Genomic DNA, 14,587 nt, shown 5'->3' with positions numbered 1-14,587 from the left:
AAGCATGTAGATAAATAACAGAACAAGGAAGGTTAGGAAGATCTTATCTTGCATAAGCTACCATGCATTAACACTCCCTCTTAGCTTTGGAAGATAGATAAGGCAACCTGCATCACATTTCCTTTTCATAACTAAGATAATGTCAGTCAGCAAAAATCATTTATACATGAGAAGTACCATCAAGACATATGATACAAAATAGAAGAACATCCCCTGAGCATGTGACATAAAGTATTATTTTAACATGTGATAAAAGTAAGAGAATCATCACCTCATCATGTGAGAAATCACCAAAACATGTGATCTGTAAGATTCATCAAGATATCACCTAACACGTGATGTCAGTATTGCCTAACACGCAATACTTAAGGATAAGTCTATGAGAAAGGTTAGTTTCTCATCATATCCGAGTTGTGATAAGTGCAATAACATTTATAAATGTTTATCACAACATAGTCATGGCACATCCATGACTTACCAGAGATCCAACATGATCAATGGTTGAGATATCACCTACACGTGATATCAGTATTGCCTAACACGCAATACAAAGATAACCATATGAGAAGTGCTTAAGTTCTCATCATATCCAAGTTGTGATAATGCAATAACATTTGTACAAATGTTGTATCACAACATAGTCATGGCACATCCATTATTTACCAGTGATCCAACATGATTACTGGTTTGACTATCATAAGATCGTCACCTTATGATGTCTACATACAAGTGTTCAGTATCTAAGAAATCATCACCTCTTAGATATGAACATAGGTGGCAAGAAGCCAAGAGATAGTCCAAACATGACAAAGAAGTTTACACCTTAAACATCTTAAATATATGTAAGTATAGATTACAAAGTAGATTACCTTTCTATCATACCTAAACCCTTTCTGAAGTGATCAACCTTCACTCTGGAAAGTGGTTTGGTCAGAATATCTGCAGTCTGATCTCCTGTACACACATATTCTAACTTTATCACATTCCTGTCAACCATATCTCGTACATAGTGATATGGAATCTCAATATGTTTGGACCTGTCATGAAATACTGGATTTACAGAGAGTTTTATACAGCTTTGATTATCACACTGAATGACTGTAGGTTTCATAGGTTCTCCAAATAATCCCACGAGCAATTTCCTTAGCCATACTGCTTCTCGGGCAGCCATTGAAGCTGCAATATATTCAGCCTCTGTGGAACTCTGAGCTACTGAAGATTGTTTTTTGCTGATCCAGGATATCATGGCTGACCCTAAACTGAAGCAGCACCCTAAAGTGCTCTTTCTGTCAGTCACACTGCCAGCCCAATCTAAATCTGTAAATCCATGTAGATCTATGTCAACCTTTTCATATTTAAGACCAAGCTTTAGGGTACCTTGTAGATATCTCATTATATGCTTTACTGCAACCAGGTGTATCTCCTTAGGTTCACACATGAACTGACTTAAGGCATTAACAGCATAGCAGATATCTGGCCTTGTATTTACTAGATACATCAAGGACCCAATCATCTGCCTGTATTGAGTGGGGTCAGTAGGTCTTGATTCTGCTGCTGCTTCTTTAAGTTTACGGAAGTTGGCTTCCATAGGAGAGGTCATGGGTCTGCAGTTTAGCATTCCAAATCTTGTCAATATGTCCAAGGTGTACTTCTCTTGGTTCAGTACAATATTATCAGAATTCTGCCATACTTCCAATCCTAGGAAGTAATGAAGAAGCCCCAAGTCTTTCATATCAAATTCTGTGGATAGATCTTTCTTGCATTGATCTATTAGGTGATCATCTCCTATGATTAATAAGGCATCAACATATAAAATTAATATTAACATATCACCTTTATTTCTTTTGAGGTAGAGATTAGGATCTGCATCATTCTTAGAGAAACCCAACTTTGAGAGATAGGTGTCAATTCTTTCATACTAGGCTCTGGGAGCCTGTTTGAGCCCATAAAGAGCTTTCTTGAGTCTACACACATGAGACTTTGCATCATGAATTTCAAACCCTTCAGGTTGCTCTAAGTAGACTTCTTCCACGATCTCGCCATTTAGGAATGCTATCTTAACATCCATCTGATGTACCTTCCACCCCTTTGTTGTTGCAATGGCTAGGACAGCTCTTGTTGATGTGTACCTGGCAACAGGTGCAAATGTTTCTTCGTAATCTATTCCTTCCTTCTGTGAGAACCCTCTAGCTACAAATCTGGCCTTGTGTTTTTCAATACTGCCATCTGCAACATGCTTGATTTTAAACAACCATTTAGAAGACACAACAGACTTCTTGGTTGGCCTAGGAACAATCTCCCAAACATCATTCTTCATAATGGATTGATATTCTTCAGTCATGGCATCTATCCATACTTGATGTTTGAGTGCATCTGAAACATTGTTAGGTTCAGCTTTAGAGAGATCATTCATAAGTGCAACATAGTTGATGAATTTATTAGGCCTCTTGCTTTCCCTGAAGGTTCCTGAAGGAGCAGCGAACTTTTGAGCTTCTGCTATAGTTTTGGTGGCCCATAGTGGTCTTTTCTTGCGATTATCTATAGGTGGGTCTTGTGTTTCACTTATAGTTTCGTCAAGATACTCCCTCTGAAGCTCAGGAGTAGGATTATGAATTTCAAGTTCTGTTGTATTTTGGGCCCTTTTGAAGGCTAAATCTTCTTCGAAGATTACATCCCTACTGAGTTCAATATTTCTCTGCCCTTGTACATAGATTCTGTAGGCTTTAGAAGTTTCACTATATCCTACAAGTATTCCCCTTTTTCCAGAGGGTTCTAGTTTTAGTCTTTTCTCTTTAGGTACATGAATATAGACCGGACACCCAAATATCCTAAGATGGCTGATATCTGGTTTTGTCTTGGTAAAGACTTCCTCAGGAGTTTTATCTTCAAGGTGTGAATGAGGACATCTATTTTGTATGTACACAGCAGTGTTAGTTGCTTCTGCCCAAAGGTTCAAGTTTAGATTTTGATCTAGTATCATGGCTTTGGCAGCTTCTACTATGGTCCTATTTTTCCTTTCAGCTACTCCATTTTGTTGTGGATTATAAGGTATTGTCAACTCCCTCTTAATCCCAGAATTTTTACAAAAGTCTTTAAATAGTCCTGATGTGTATTCCCCCCCATTGTCAGTTCTTAAGGTTTTAATTTTGTTTTCAGAGAGATTTTCTGTTAATGTTTTAAACTCTTTAAACCTACTTAGGATCTCTTCTGATTCTTTACATTTCAGAAAGTAGATCCACAACTTCCTAGAGTAGTCATCAACAAAAATTACATAGTACAAAAATCCCCCTAGCGAGGGTACGGACATAGGTCCACATACATCAGAATGAATTAACTCCAAAACTTTGCTAGTTTTTCTAGTACTATTCTGAAATGCATTTTTGGTATTTTTACCTAAGGCACACCCTTTGCATGCCTCTAAATGATATTGCTTCAACTTAGGTAAACCCGTGACAAGGTTTCCCATGGTTGACAAAGCTCTATAATTCAGATGGCCTAATCTCCTGTGCCATACTTCATTTGCATTAGTTGCTTCATGGATCAATGCTAGATTGGGCTCTGTACATAGCTCATACAAATAGCCTTGTCTTCGACCAATGACCTTAGCGTCTTTGATGGAGGATCTCATTGGCCAAGCCAACACCTTGTTTTCCATGAAGGTCACTCTATATCCTTGATCTTCTAGTGCTGATATGGAGATTAGATTTCTTTTGATACCTGGAACATATAGTACTTCTTCAAGTCATAGTGACATACCTGTCTTCAGTTTGATGGTGCAGGTTCCAATTCCTCTGACTGGATGTGAAGAACCGTCTCCGATGGTTACTTCCTCATCATCTTTCTCTATCATGGAGTCTAGTATTTCTCTAAAGCCGGTGATGTGTCTGGATGAACCACTATCGATCACCCATGAGTTAGATTTGTTTGAAGCATGGCTTGTAAGTGCTGAGTAGAGGACATAGTTCTCGGAGTCATTTTCTCTTCTAGATTTCCTCACTTTTGCAAATGTGGCTTGCTTCCCTTTCTCCGGACAGTTTGCAGCAGTGTCCGAATTTGTCACACCTATAACATTGAACATGTGATAGGTCTTTCTTAGAAGTGTTCTTGCCTTGTTTAGCTTTTCTTTTCCTGAATTGCTTCTTTTTGTACTTCTTATTGATGTTTGTATTTAGGACTTGCAAGTCTTCATCTATATTCTTCTGTTTTATTCCTACCTTGTTCAATCTGGATTCTTCTTGTAGACAGTCATCTCTTAGTCTTTCAAACTTAGGATATTTGGACCTAGCACTGATGCCTTGGACGAATGTGTTCCATCCACTAGGCAATCCATCTAGAGCAATGAGTGTTAACTCTTTGCTTTGGATGTCGTATCCAAGGGAAGCTAGGTCATCTCTTAGGCTTGATATCCTCATGAAGTAAGAGTTAATTGTCTCCCCTTTGTTAATACTGATATGGTTGATCTCTCGTTTTAATGCCAGAGTACGACTTGCATTTGATATCTCAAATGTCCTTTCAAGTGCCTTGAACATTTTATAAGCCATCTCCTGCTTTCTAATGATGGGCATTATATTATTTCTTACCCCATCCACTATTATTTTAATAGCCTTATCATTTCCCTCGATCCATGTGGATTTCTCGGTTTCATCTTCTGGTTGTGCACTTTCAGTTTGGACATATGAATCAACTTTGTTTTCTCTTAAAATCATTTTGATTCTAAACTTCCAAGCTGAAAAATCTTCGCTACCTCCGAGTCTATCTTCGAATCTGATAGCGTTGGCCATTATGGAAATGTGATGTAGTTTGTAACTTAGTCCTTGAATTTTATCAAAATTGAATAGCCTTAGGTTCGATTAACCTGGCTCTGATACCATGTTGAGACATGGACCAGCTAGGACTCGAACCTAGGACCTTCCATAACGCTGATGGAGTGCTCTACCACTGAGCTACTGGCCCCTCTTGGACCAGTCCATCGTCGGTCTGGGTGTGGCTTATTTCCAACACCAACACCACCCCCTTAAGCCACACCTCTCGTGTGCTTGGGGCTCCTAGCCTGGACCTGGCTCTGATACCATGTAAAGTTATTTCAATTTTAATTAAAGAACAAGTTATGAACTATGAATGCTATATATGGATATGAGGAATTATGTCAATGTCTAATAATTCTAATTTTTATCTGCAGGTCTGAAGGAGAGAGATCATTTAATATTTTCTATGTCTTCTCCAAATGAATTCAATTGGCATATATATCATTTAGGCAACCGGTCAATTGGTGTATTGATCGGTCATGCCTTTTAGGCATGACCGATCAATGCACCCATTGATCGGTGCCTTTACAATTATACCATTAACACAATGCTGATTATCGGTTCAAAAACCCCCGATAGCATATTGTAATATCATAATATAATGATTGATCAATTTAATGAATCGGTTCATATAAACACCGATGATTCAAAGTGCACGATGTATATAATCCAACCGGTGCATTTGTTAACCAATGTTAATGCCAAATGAAGCGGTGTATTCATTAAACCCGATAACAAATATGCCCGATATAATTAAGCCCGATAACTTATAGCATTTAATATGCTATCGGGTTAATACCCCGATAGCATATTAATGCCAATTAACAATTGACATTAATATGCTATCGGGTTGTTAGCCCGATAGCATAATGATAAGCAATGTTTGTACAATCCGATAATCATATGCAATATAAATCAAACTTGAAGCATGTAGATAAATAACAGAACAAGGAAGGTTAGGAAGATCTTATCTTGCATAAGCTACCATGCATTAACAATAACTAAAACAAAAGAATATAGATAACAATGTTGGAACAAATTAATTATGGCATAGATAAAAGTAAAATTATATATGTTATAACCACATTATCATTAAAAAAAATACATTAAAATTTTGATACAATCACAAGTACCAAGTACCAATAATGAAGTCATCCTTCAACCATAGATGACTTGTAAAACATCTCATATGCCTCAATAACTTCTAAATGCCACATGGCCTCACGATCAGGGAAGTTTGATAAATCAACAATCTTATGCCCCTGTGGAGTACAAAGCTAATCAATTAACAACAAAATTAATCTAATCAAATTTACATTATAAATTATCAATCTATAAATCATGAAACGTGAATGATTCTAAGTTGCAAGTAGTTAAACATATCTTTACATTGCAAACTTCAAATATACAAAAGATGGTCCCATATGATTTAAGTGTTTTAAATAGACTCAAAAAATCCAAATTATGAAATTCGATAAGATGTGACAACTTATGCAATTTGCAAGCTCATAAAAATATCCATTTTGTGCCATAAAAGAAGAAAATGTACTATAAATTTGATTATGAAGACATACAATAAACAAATACGTGTATGTTAAAAGCTTAGCATCATGCTTAAAAGACCATAATATAAATAGACCTCTCTTATGTCCTTTTATCTAATGTCAAATTATTAGTGAAATTGTTTAGTGCCAACCAAAATCACATCAAAGTGGCTCCTATAAGTATTTCACACAACCAAATTTGAACTAAGGTTAAATATTAATTTTGTCAAACATTTCCAACTCCCACCAAATCTAAATGATTTCTAATCATCTTTAAATGTTAAGGTTGGAATTCCTTCATGACACAACTACTAGCTCAAAAAAAGAAACAAATCCAATAAAATGATAACCATTTACGAAAAATACATTAATAATTATGTGTCAAACGAAAGTCCATATTCAACATCTACAAATTTTGAACTTAAAGCATTCCCACCTATCGTAACCCAAGATATGATAACCATTGGCCACGACCTTTTAATAGTTTTCCTATGACTCTCATATGTAATTTTTCCACCGAACACAACAGGCATTGTAAGCTCAAAAATTAGAAAAGAAATTGCATAAATCATCATAGGCAACCACAAAACCTTAGATTCATGTTAAAAGATCTAATCCTATGAATGAAGAATGAAAACAAAAGCAAGAAATAACAAAAACAAAATTATGCTTTCAAGCATTCATGTCAAATTATCTTTATTGTTCTTCTCCACTTTGTGAGTTGAATGGTTGTTGCTCTCAGATTCGCATGTGCACAAGATTGCATAAAAGCTCAAAAGATTGATAATGATGATTGATTTTACACAAGTTTCAAAGAATTGTGGTACGATTGAAATGAAATGAATTGAAAGAGTGATTTATATAGAAGATTTGGATTTTGATCGATGGCTAGGATTGATTTCAATTTTGGGAAATCGACAAATAGGATTGAATGACACTCAAAGGTGCCATTTGGAAGTGGAGGAAAGGAGGAGCAAGGAATGTGTTAAGTGGAAAAAGATATGAGTTGAGCGAAAATAAATAAAGAAACTATTTATTTTCAACTAAAAGAAAATATGACAAGTGAAGAGATGAAATTAGCAAGTGGAAGAGACATGTGGAGTTGAAAATAAATAAATAATTATTTATTTCACCCACAATTTAGATAATTAAATAAATCCAAAATATTTATTTAATTAGAAGAATTTGGAGAAAGAGAATAAATAATCAAAATGATTACTTAATCTTGGAAAAATGATGAGTTAAGGATAAAGGGATTTAATAATTAAGGGAATTATTTAATCAAGATTATGTGATTAAGATCAAGATTGATTGACTAGAAAGAGATAATGATGAATATTATTTAAATAATGAAGATTATTTAATTAAAAGTTTAGAAGAACAATAATTAAATAATTAAAAAGTATTTAATTATAGGGAATTAGAAGAAGACTATTAGTACTAATTAAATAATAATCACTTAAGACGAAAATTAGTAAAATGTTGTTGCATAGACATTGGACAATTTTTTGTGTCTACGGGCATATTTCCTATTAGTTTTAATTTTATACAACCATTTAAATGATGTATGATATTTGTAAAGTTTCGTCAACTATGTAGCACATTGGTTCATTTGTCCACATCATTTGTTGATTATAACAACCATCATCCAGGTGAAGGTTCCTTGTAATTCCTAACAAATCATCTCAATAATAACCATTGCAACAAATGTCTTTAAACTCAAAAAAACTCCAACCTCACCCTTATCTGACTATCCATGAGCATCTACAGTTGAACAATCCATACTAAGATCCAAACGAACTACACTACCATAAAGCTCCCAATCAAAAGATTAATGTACTCAATCGCAAGAGAACTATCTAGATTACCATTAAAGGTACCACTACATGTTTAAAAAAATTAGTAACACACCATGACATCATGATGTAACATCTCCTAAGAGATAAACATGCTCCAATGAATATACCATGCTCCCAAGAGCACTTGTATCATGCCAAAAATTTAAAATGTGATAAGATTCTATCATGGCACAATACCAAACCATCCTCTCTACCAAGAATCGCCTATAAAAATTGACATCATAAACTAACACCTCACCAAAGACACTAAGAATCCTCCATGATAAACCAAGATGTTGACATCTCTAATCATATGAAGATGACTATCTCATGTCAATGGAATTTAAGATGTCAAAGTATCTCTCTCTATACAAAAAACATACACCAAGAGCTTTTCCATGGCACCCACAATTGTTACAAAAGAAAATCCATCACCAAGCGATGAATCCATGTCATTGTCAAAACTCCCATTAAACTATGATATTGCGCTATCCATGGAATCATGATAATAATCTCCTAAATGAATCTCACCCATGGTCCTTACACACTCAACTGCAATACCAACTTCAAAGAATAAAGTAAACCAAAATCTCCAAGCTAAGAAGTAAACCACCACCAAAACATAATTGTCAAAAGCTCCCATTAAAGTTTAAACCATGTAACCAAGCTATCAATGAGATCGAGATGAACAACCATATTGTTAGTCCCAATAACCAACTACCCAAGCACTCTAATAATTTATTATCTCTTCTGAATGCAATATACCAATGCACAAATGACCAGAAATAAGGCCAACTAACTAAATTTGCATCAACACTAAAAAGACATGGATATAAACAGTCTACATTTAAGTCATCTTTACAACCAAAGGGTGGCCAACCGACAAAACTGCATAACTCATCGATCTCAAATCAATGCAATATATAAATCCGCTATCACATCAATAACCTACAAACCAAGCATTTAGATGTCAAGACTCAAGCACCAAATCATCTACAAATTCAATTTGCCAAACAAATCCACAAATGAGTAAATATAGTAAGGAAGCAAACAAGCATCTAGGAGATAAGAACGGTATCCTAACACTAGATTCAAATACAACAACCCAATCCTATCAACCGCATGCATGATCATGTCTATTAATACGTAAATGTACATGAATATCCATGGCATCATCATTGTTGTACCTATACTCAACACTCACTAAATCAAGACTCTCAATCTCACACATGTTTCAACCTTATCCTCAAGCCAAAAGACAACCTGTGTACCTATCTCTATTTAAGTCAACACACTAAAAATAAAAATAAACTTGTATCAAGGAGCACCAACTTTGATAACCTACTATACTATAATATTGGTCTCATAAATGATGGTAGGATGAAAGAATAAGGATCCGGTCAACTACTGAGAAGGGGGGGCTAAATAAGTAGATAGAAAACTGATATAAACTTTTCACCAAACAAAAAATCAACCTCTCAAAGCAAATTCTAAACTGACAAAATGCAATATCACTGTCAAGTTAAACCGGTTAACTGTTATAACAGACTAACAGTAAAACGACTTGAAACTCACAAACATCCAAATACTTTACTGGCATAAGTAAAACCTCATTTCAGATTGTTGTCGGTCAACATAACATATCAAAGTGGATTTAGCAGTTAAGCAATTCAACCATAGTAAACATAACCACAAAAACATTCACAGTGGAAACCCAAATGGGAAAAACCACGGAAGGGATGAATACCCACAAGTATTTTGAACTCTTCTGAAGTTCGCCCTGTTAGGAGCCAAACCTGTTAAGCTTAACAAAAAGTCATGTTAAGAACATATCTTGTTAGGGACCACCCGGTTAAGGGATTGACTATAATGCCCTATTAAAAGCAATACCCTGTGAGGAGTAACCTTGGTAGAGGATTTGAAATCCAAGCTAATGGACCACCTGGTTAGAGGATTTGAATAACACTAAGCTTGTTAGAGCTTACCTGGTTAGGGGATTTTACTGTTGTAATTATTAGAAAACAACAGAGGTTTGTTGATCTGTTTGAATAGCACTACACTTGCTTGTTCAGATCCTTTTCATGCTCCTATCTGCCTTTACACAAACTACAAATACATCATCCGGTTCGGCAACCACACTCTCACTCTCAACTACAAATTGTCAATACTTCAACAAAACAACTCATCGACCTTATAAACAAATCAATAGGTCGATAACACAACACAAACCTAATTCTCTCATAGAGATTACAAACAAGTTGGTTCAAGTATGATCGTTGGATTACATAACAATCTCTGCACATCATTCAAGATAGCCTTAACCGCTCCTTGATCACTGCTTCATCGAACTTTGTAACTCATCACGCGGTTTGCATTACATGCAATATACTTGCTCATTCCCAAGATAAAAACCGCTATCTCAACGCGCAAAAAACCATTTGAAACTCTACTCATACAACATGCATACGTATCATAATCATAACTGCTCATCATCAGATCATAAACCAATACAACCAATTCACCAAACTTCATCGGTTAAAGTTTATCATATTAACAGGTAGGGTTTACCAATTGATCTCACTTCTTCTCAAGAAATACCGGATTCCTCCACAAACTCACTTACCGGTTGCAGTTCCCTTCACTGGCTCTTCCTACCGGTTACAAAACAACATTATAATATCATTATCGATTAATTGACATCAATGACAACATATAACATTTCATTAATGCAATCTTCATGCAAATGCCAACAATCTCCCCCTTTGGCATTGATGGCAATACAAGTATCAATACCCTTGATTAATATGATTGTGAATATGAATCATGGTTTACATTTTACCATGTACTCTCCTTGTCTTCAGCTGGTAACTAGCTATAGATCTTCTCTCTGTCAATCATACAATTCTTCTTCCCCAATAATCACATAGTTCTTCTCCCCCTTTGACAACAATGTCAAAGTGAAAGTAAACCATGCAATGTCAAACTTCACTATTCAGCATCAACAACATGCAACTTGATGCTCCCCCTGTGGAATAACTCCACTCTACACCAATTCTGCTGTAAAATTTTGCAAGTAGCTCCGAGACTGATGTACTCTATATCATGCTTAATTGACCCCATGAAGGGGTACAGCTCCTAGCTGACTTCTAAGATACTCAAAAGTAGTCTTAGGCAGAGGTTTAGTAAAGATATTTGCAAGCTGCTCCTTGGTAGAAACATGCTCCAATATCACATCTTTACTCTGCACTTTTTCCCTCAAGAAATGATACTTCAATTTAATATGCTTGGTTCGTGCATGCAAAACAGGGTTCTTGGAAATATTTATGGCACTGGTATTGTCACATAAGATCCTTTACAGATTCTGTAAACTTCATCTTGAAACCTTCCCGGAATGTGTCTCATCCAGATAGCCTGGGTACAATTCATATAAGTTGCAACATACTCAGCTTCAGCAGTAGACTGTGATATACAACTCTGCTTCTTGCTACTCCATGAAACAAGTCTTCCTCCAAGAAAGAATGCTCTGCCGGTTGTGTTTTTCCTATCATCAACATTACCTACCCAGTTTGCATCTGTATACACCTTCAAATCAAAGTTACCTGCATACGGATACCATAATCCATAGTCAATGGTGCCTTTCAAATATCTGAATATCCTCTTAGTTGCTATCAAATATGTTTCCTTTGGATTCTTCTGAAATCTAGCAACTAGACCAATTGCATGAGCTATATCCGATCTGTTGTGAACAACATAGTGCAATTTCCCAATCATTGACCTATACTCATTTTCATCAACAGATGTGGCTTCATCTTCCTTAGACAATTTACATCATGTAACCATTGGTGTCCCAACTGGTTTACAGTCACTCATTCCAAATGTCTTTAATACTCTTTCACATATTTAGATTGTGTGATGAAAACACCACTCTTCATTTGTTGTATTTGCAAGCCTATGAAATTTTTTATCTCTCCCACTAGAGACATTTCAAACTCACTTTTCATTTCATTTGCAAAGTCATTGCTCATGTCATCATTGCCTCCAAATATGATATCATCCACAAATACTTCACTAACCAGTATCTTACCTCCTTCAGATTTGAGATATGTGTTGCTATCTTCATTGGTTCTTTGAAAACCTATCTTCATCAGGTGTGAATGAAGCCTTTTATACCATGCTCTAGGTGCTTGTTTTAACCCATATAGTGCCCTGTTCAATTTGCATACCATGTCTTTTTCATCAGTCAAAGCATAACCATCTAGGTGTTCAATGTATACTTCTTCCAGTATTCCATTCAAAAATGCTGACTTCACATCCATCTGATATACTTTGAATCCCTTATGTGTTGCAAATGCAAGTAAAATTATGACACCTTCCAGTCTAGCAAGTGGTGCAAAAGTCTCACCATAATCTTCTCCTTCTTCATGTGCATAACCTTTGCAAATCAATCTAGCTTTGTTTCGGATTACTACACCATCTTCATTCAGTTTTTTCCTGAATACCCACTTAGTACCTATCACATTTTTATTCACCGGTCTAGGTACTAGGGTCCATGTATTGTTCTTCTCAATTTGATCAAGCTCCTCCTCCATAGCTTTGATCCAATGATCATCTCCAAATGCTTCCTTAGCAGTTCTAGGCTCAATAGTGGAGATCATGCAAGAATTTTCTCTAATTCTTCTTTTGGTTAACACCCCAGCATCCTTATCTCCAATAATCTGGTCAGGATTGTGATTGAGTCTCACATACCTCGGAATAAAATGATCATTATCTTCGGGTTCTTCATTATCATCATCTTCTTCTGAATCTACATGTTCCGGTTGAACTGGTACAACAACATTCTCACTACCAGTTTCAGGTTTCACCGGTTCTGGTTCCAAAAACAGAATGCAAGGATCTTCATCCTTTTTCTCCACACTGGTTTCCCCTGAGACTTCAGGATACTCATCCACTTGAACATCAGCACTCTCAATGATTCTCTGTGTCCAGTTGTTGTAACATTTGTAGGTCTTACTCTTGGTGGAGTAACCAAGAAATATACCTTCATCACCTTTAGCCTCAAACTTACTAACATAGTCACCTCTCTTAATAAAACATTTACTGCCAAATATCTTGAAATAACTAACATTAGGTTATCTACCATACCAGTATTCATAAGGAGTCTTATCCTTGCCTCTCTTTACCAAAATCCGGTTCATAGTGTAGACATTGTGCTAACAGCTTCTCTCCAGAAAGTTTTTGCTACACCTCCTTGTATCAACATCGTTCTAGCAGCTTCAACAACTGACCGGTTGTTCCTCTCTGCAATACCATTCTGATGTGGTGTCCTCGATGCAGAAAGTTGTCGTTTGATACCATTCTCTTCACAATATCTAGTGAATTCCTTAGAAGTAAATTCACCACCTTGATCAGTCCTCAGACACTTTATCTTCTTACCACTCTCCTTTTCAGATAAGGCCTTGAATGCCTTGAACTTACTAAATGCTTTTGTTTTAACCTTAAAGAATGTGACCCGCATCATTCTTGAGCAATCATCAATGAAGATCATAAAATATCTGTCACCTTGAATACTTTTAGTCCTTATTGGTTCACAGAGGTTTGTATGAACCAAATCTAACAGATCTTCTGTTGAAAAGGATTTGCTCTTAAAAGTTGAGGATGTCATCTTTCCCAACTGACATTCCTTACACAAAGCATTAACCGGTTTGTCCAACTGAGGCAAACCTCTCATTGTCTTGGACTTACTCACTTTAACAATGCTATCAAAATTTATATGACAAAATCTCCTATGCCAAAGCCACCTATCATCTACTTTAGCAATTAAACAGTTGTTGACTTTAGGATTCAGGTGAAACAGGTTACCTTTAGTTTGCTTGCCGGTTGCAATCAGTTCACCTTTGCTCCCATAGATTTTGCACATACCATTCTTAAACTCCAATGGGTATCCTCTGTCATTGAGTTGAGCAACATTCAAAAGATTGTGCTTTAGTCCTTCAACCCAGTAGACATCATATGTACTACTCTTTCCATTAAGAAAAATAGTTCCCTTACCTTTTACCATGCAAGGTGAGTCATTACCAAATCTCACAACTCCGCCATCAAATTCCTTCAAAGAAATAAATTTGCTCCAGTCATTGGTCATGTGATGTGAACAACCACTATCAATGATCCAATCATCAGAATTATCCATGCGAGAAACTAATGCTTTCTGATCAGATGTCTCCTCTTTAATGGCTACAAAAACAATGTCTTCATTAGCATCACCCTCAGATTCCTCATCGGTGATACCACCATCAATTGCAATAAGACAATCTATCTTGCCTTTTCCTTTGTACTTGTTGAACTTTTCTCGCTTGTGCTCATTGTCACCATTATGACAGTTAGCTGCAATGTGTCCAATCTT

At 36.0% G+C, this 14,587-nt stretch overlaps 1 protein-coding gene and 1 non-coding gene across 2 annotated transcripts in view; both read right to left on the bottom strand.

Annotated features, from left to right (window-relative positions):
• Nucleotides 1-4,880: 4,880 nt before the first annotated feature.
• TRNAA-AGC (transfer RNA alanine (anticodon AGC)) lies at nt 4,881-4,953 on the bottom strand. The gene has a single exon. It is a non-coding gene; the product is annotated as a tRNA-Ala (tRNA).
• Nucleotides 4,954-5,832: 879 nt separating this feature from the next.
• The window catches only part of LOC131029814 (uncharacterized), an 80,674-nt gene continuing 71,919 nt past the window's right edge, over nt 5,833-14,587 (bottom strand). The window contains exon 4 of the mRNA XM_057960472.2: nt 5,833-6,067. Within this exon, the coding sequence (XP_057816455.1) occupies nt 5,957-6,067 (111 nt within the window). The 3' untranslated portion in view covers nt 5,833-5,956. The remainder of the gene's footprint in view (nt 6,068-14,587) is intronic.

The sequence above is a fragment of the Cryptomeria japonica genome, chromosome 9 (assembly GCF_030272615.1).
Source record: "Cryptomeria japonica chromosome 9, Sugi_1.0, whole genome shotgun sequence".
Lineage (NCBI taxonomy): Eukaryota > Viridiplantae > Streptophyta > Pinopsida > Cupressales > Cupressaceae > Cryptomeria > Cryptomeria japonica.
The sequence above is the reverse complement of the archived record's forward strand: the minus strand, read 5'-3'. Positions and strand labels throughout refer to the sequence as shown.